Source organism: Procambarus clarkii, chromosome 9 (assembly GCF_040958095.1).
Source record: "Procambarus clarkii isolate CNS0578487 chromosome 9, FALCON_Pclarkii_2.0, whole genome shotgun sequence".
Taxonomy (NCBI): Eukaryota; Metazoa; Arthropoda; class Malacostraca; order Decapoda; family Cambaridae; genus Procambarus; species Procambarus clarkii.
Window position 1 is genome coordinate 30,299,494 of NC_091158.1, and position 2,030 is coordinate 30,301,523.

The 2,030-nt window shown below is 44.9% G+C and overlaps 1 protein-coding gene across 1 annotated transcript; it reads left to right on the forward strand.

The window, feature by feature from the left end:
• Positions 1-578: 578 nt before the first annotated feature.
• On the forward strand, positions 579-980 carry LOC138362854 (uncharacterized). Its single transcript, XM_069321426.1, has one exon. It carries the CDS (start codon positions 579-581, stop codon positions 978-980), a length of 402 nt encoding a protein of 133 aa, XP_069177527.1.
• Positions 981-2,030: the final 1,050 nt, after the last annotated feature.

Genomic DNA, 2,030 nt, shown 5'->3' on the forward strand with positions numbered 1-2,030 from the left:
CCCAACTCACTTCAGCATGGTATTCTCGGCCATGATCACGTCTTCTGTGATTGCCAGGATGGAATACCCATCAGATACAGGACTGACGGTGGGCTGTTCAACCTCAGGTGCCTACTGGCAGTTACAAAGGTACAGGAAACTGTCATAAGAGGCTTCTTGCTCACTGATGAATGCACCCTTAACGCCAGCACAGAGAAAATGATGCAGCATGAAATGTACTGCTTCTCAGAAGCCTGCGACAACTTTGGTCTCGTTATCTGCTCCAAAAAGACAGGGATATCATGTGCAAACCTGCACCTGGAATACCCTACAAGGAACCTCACATCACATTCATGTGGCAGAACTGGCAGGCAATTAACAACTTTACCTATCTTGGCGCCATACTCTGAAAAGGGTGAATATAGATGCCATATTAGATATAGATGCCATATAGATGCCATATAGATGAATATAGATGTCTTGTCAACAACAAGATCGCTAAAGCCAGCGCTGCTTTTGGAAGATTCCGTGACAATATCTGGGAGTGGAGTTGACCTTCGCATCTCAGCCTTACCACCAAACTGAAGGTCTACTGTTCAATGGCACTAATCATCCTTCTCTACGACAGCGAGACCTGGACTATCAACGACAGACTCGCCAAAGAGCTCAATCATTTTCACTTGATCTGTCTCCGCAGACTCCTTAACATTAGGTGGCAGGAGAAAATCCCGGACACGAAGGTCCTGGAAGAGGTCGGTATTCCCAGCGTCTACACACTCCTACAAAAAAAGAAGTATAGATGGGCAGACCAAGTTGCCAAAAAGCCTGACAGCCTATTACCAAAACAGCTGCTGTACGAAAAACAATGCCAGGGCAAACATTCACTTAGCAGGAAAAATAAACAATTAATGGACTGCCTCAAGCTGACGATCAGAGATAAAGACACCACCCCAAATACTGGAGAGTTGTTATCTCAGGCCATCCAACTTGCAAAAGCATAGCCAACACAGGTGCCTGTGTTGGCAGAGGCCATTTAGAAATGCGCCGCAGCAAAGCTAGAGCCACCTCCACTTCAGCAATAGCACCCACCCACATATGTCCCATGTGTGGGCGACCCTTCCGGACCCAGATTGGTCTCATCCATCACCAGCTGACATACAGCCACCGACCTTCGACCTGATGTATTGAAGTCATGGTCATCTTAGACCCCGAAGAACGAACTTCTCAAGGTCAGGGCACATGTTCAGTTAGGGGGGGGGCAGAAGAAACGACTCAAGGACTTCCTCAAAGTTACCCTCAAAGATCTGATCATCAATCCCAGCACGCATCCCAAGTATTTAAATACTTTTTATTTAAATAGCTAACTATGACAATTTCTTTCCAATTAAATTATTATTTAATGTTCCCGTGACCCATTTTAATAATTTTTAATAAATTTGTATTAGTGTTACATATTATTCAATATTGTATTTCATAGTCACCTTTTGCTGTTTCTCAATGACTTATTCCCTGTACTGAGTAGCAAATGTTTAGTTAACTCTGCGGCCCAAGCTTTGATCTGTGCTGCTTAATATTTCCAGTCCTCGGCCTCTTCCGTATATACTTCCAATCCAACCAATAGTTATCCCATTCCCTCACCATATTCTCTAGTTTTGTCTCTCGACACATATTCTTACTGCCCATCTCACCTCATAAAGTTCTTATCACTGAAGCCTCTCCTGGAGACATCCTCAGCAAATGGGTGATAATCTTCAGCACCGTCCACCCAGGCCTGGCTGCCTGGATTGAAGTATTTGAGCACTCCTTTCTCTGGCAAACCTACAGATTCCTCTCTGTTGTTGATGAAACTGAAGTCGTGAGATGGCGGGCTAAGGGCGGCTGCGACAGGTGGCACTGGGGAAGCGTGGGCGGAATAGTGGTAGTAACACCAGGTAGAGATCACAAGTAACACCGAGGATGCTTGAAGCATGAAGCACGACCTGGCGATCAAAAACATTACCTTTTCACTGAGTGTTTTTAGCTCATGGGAGAATAGTTATGTACAGTTAATT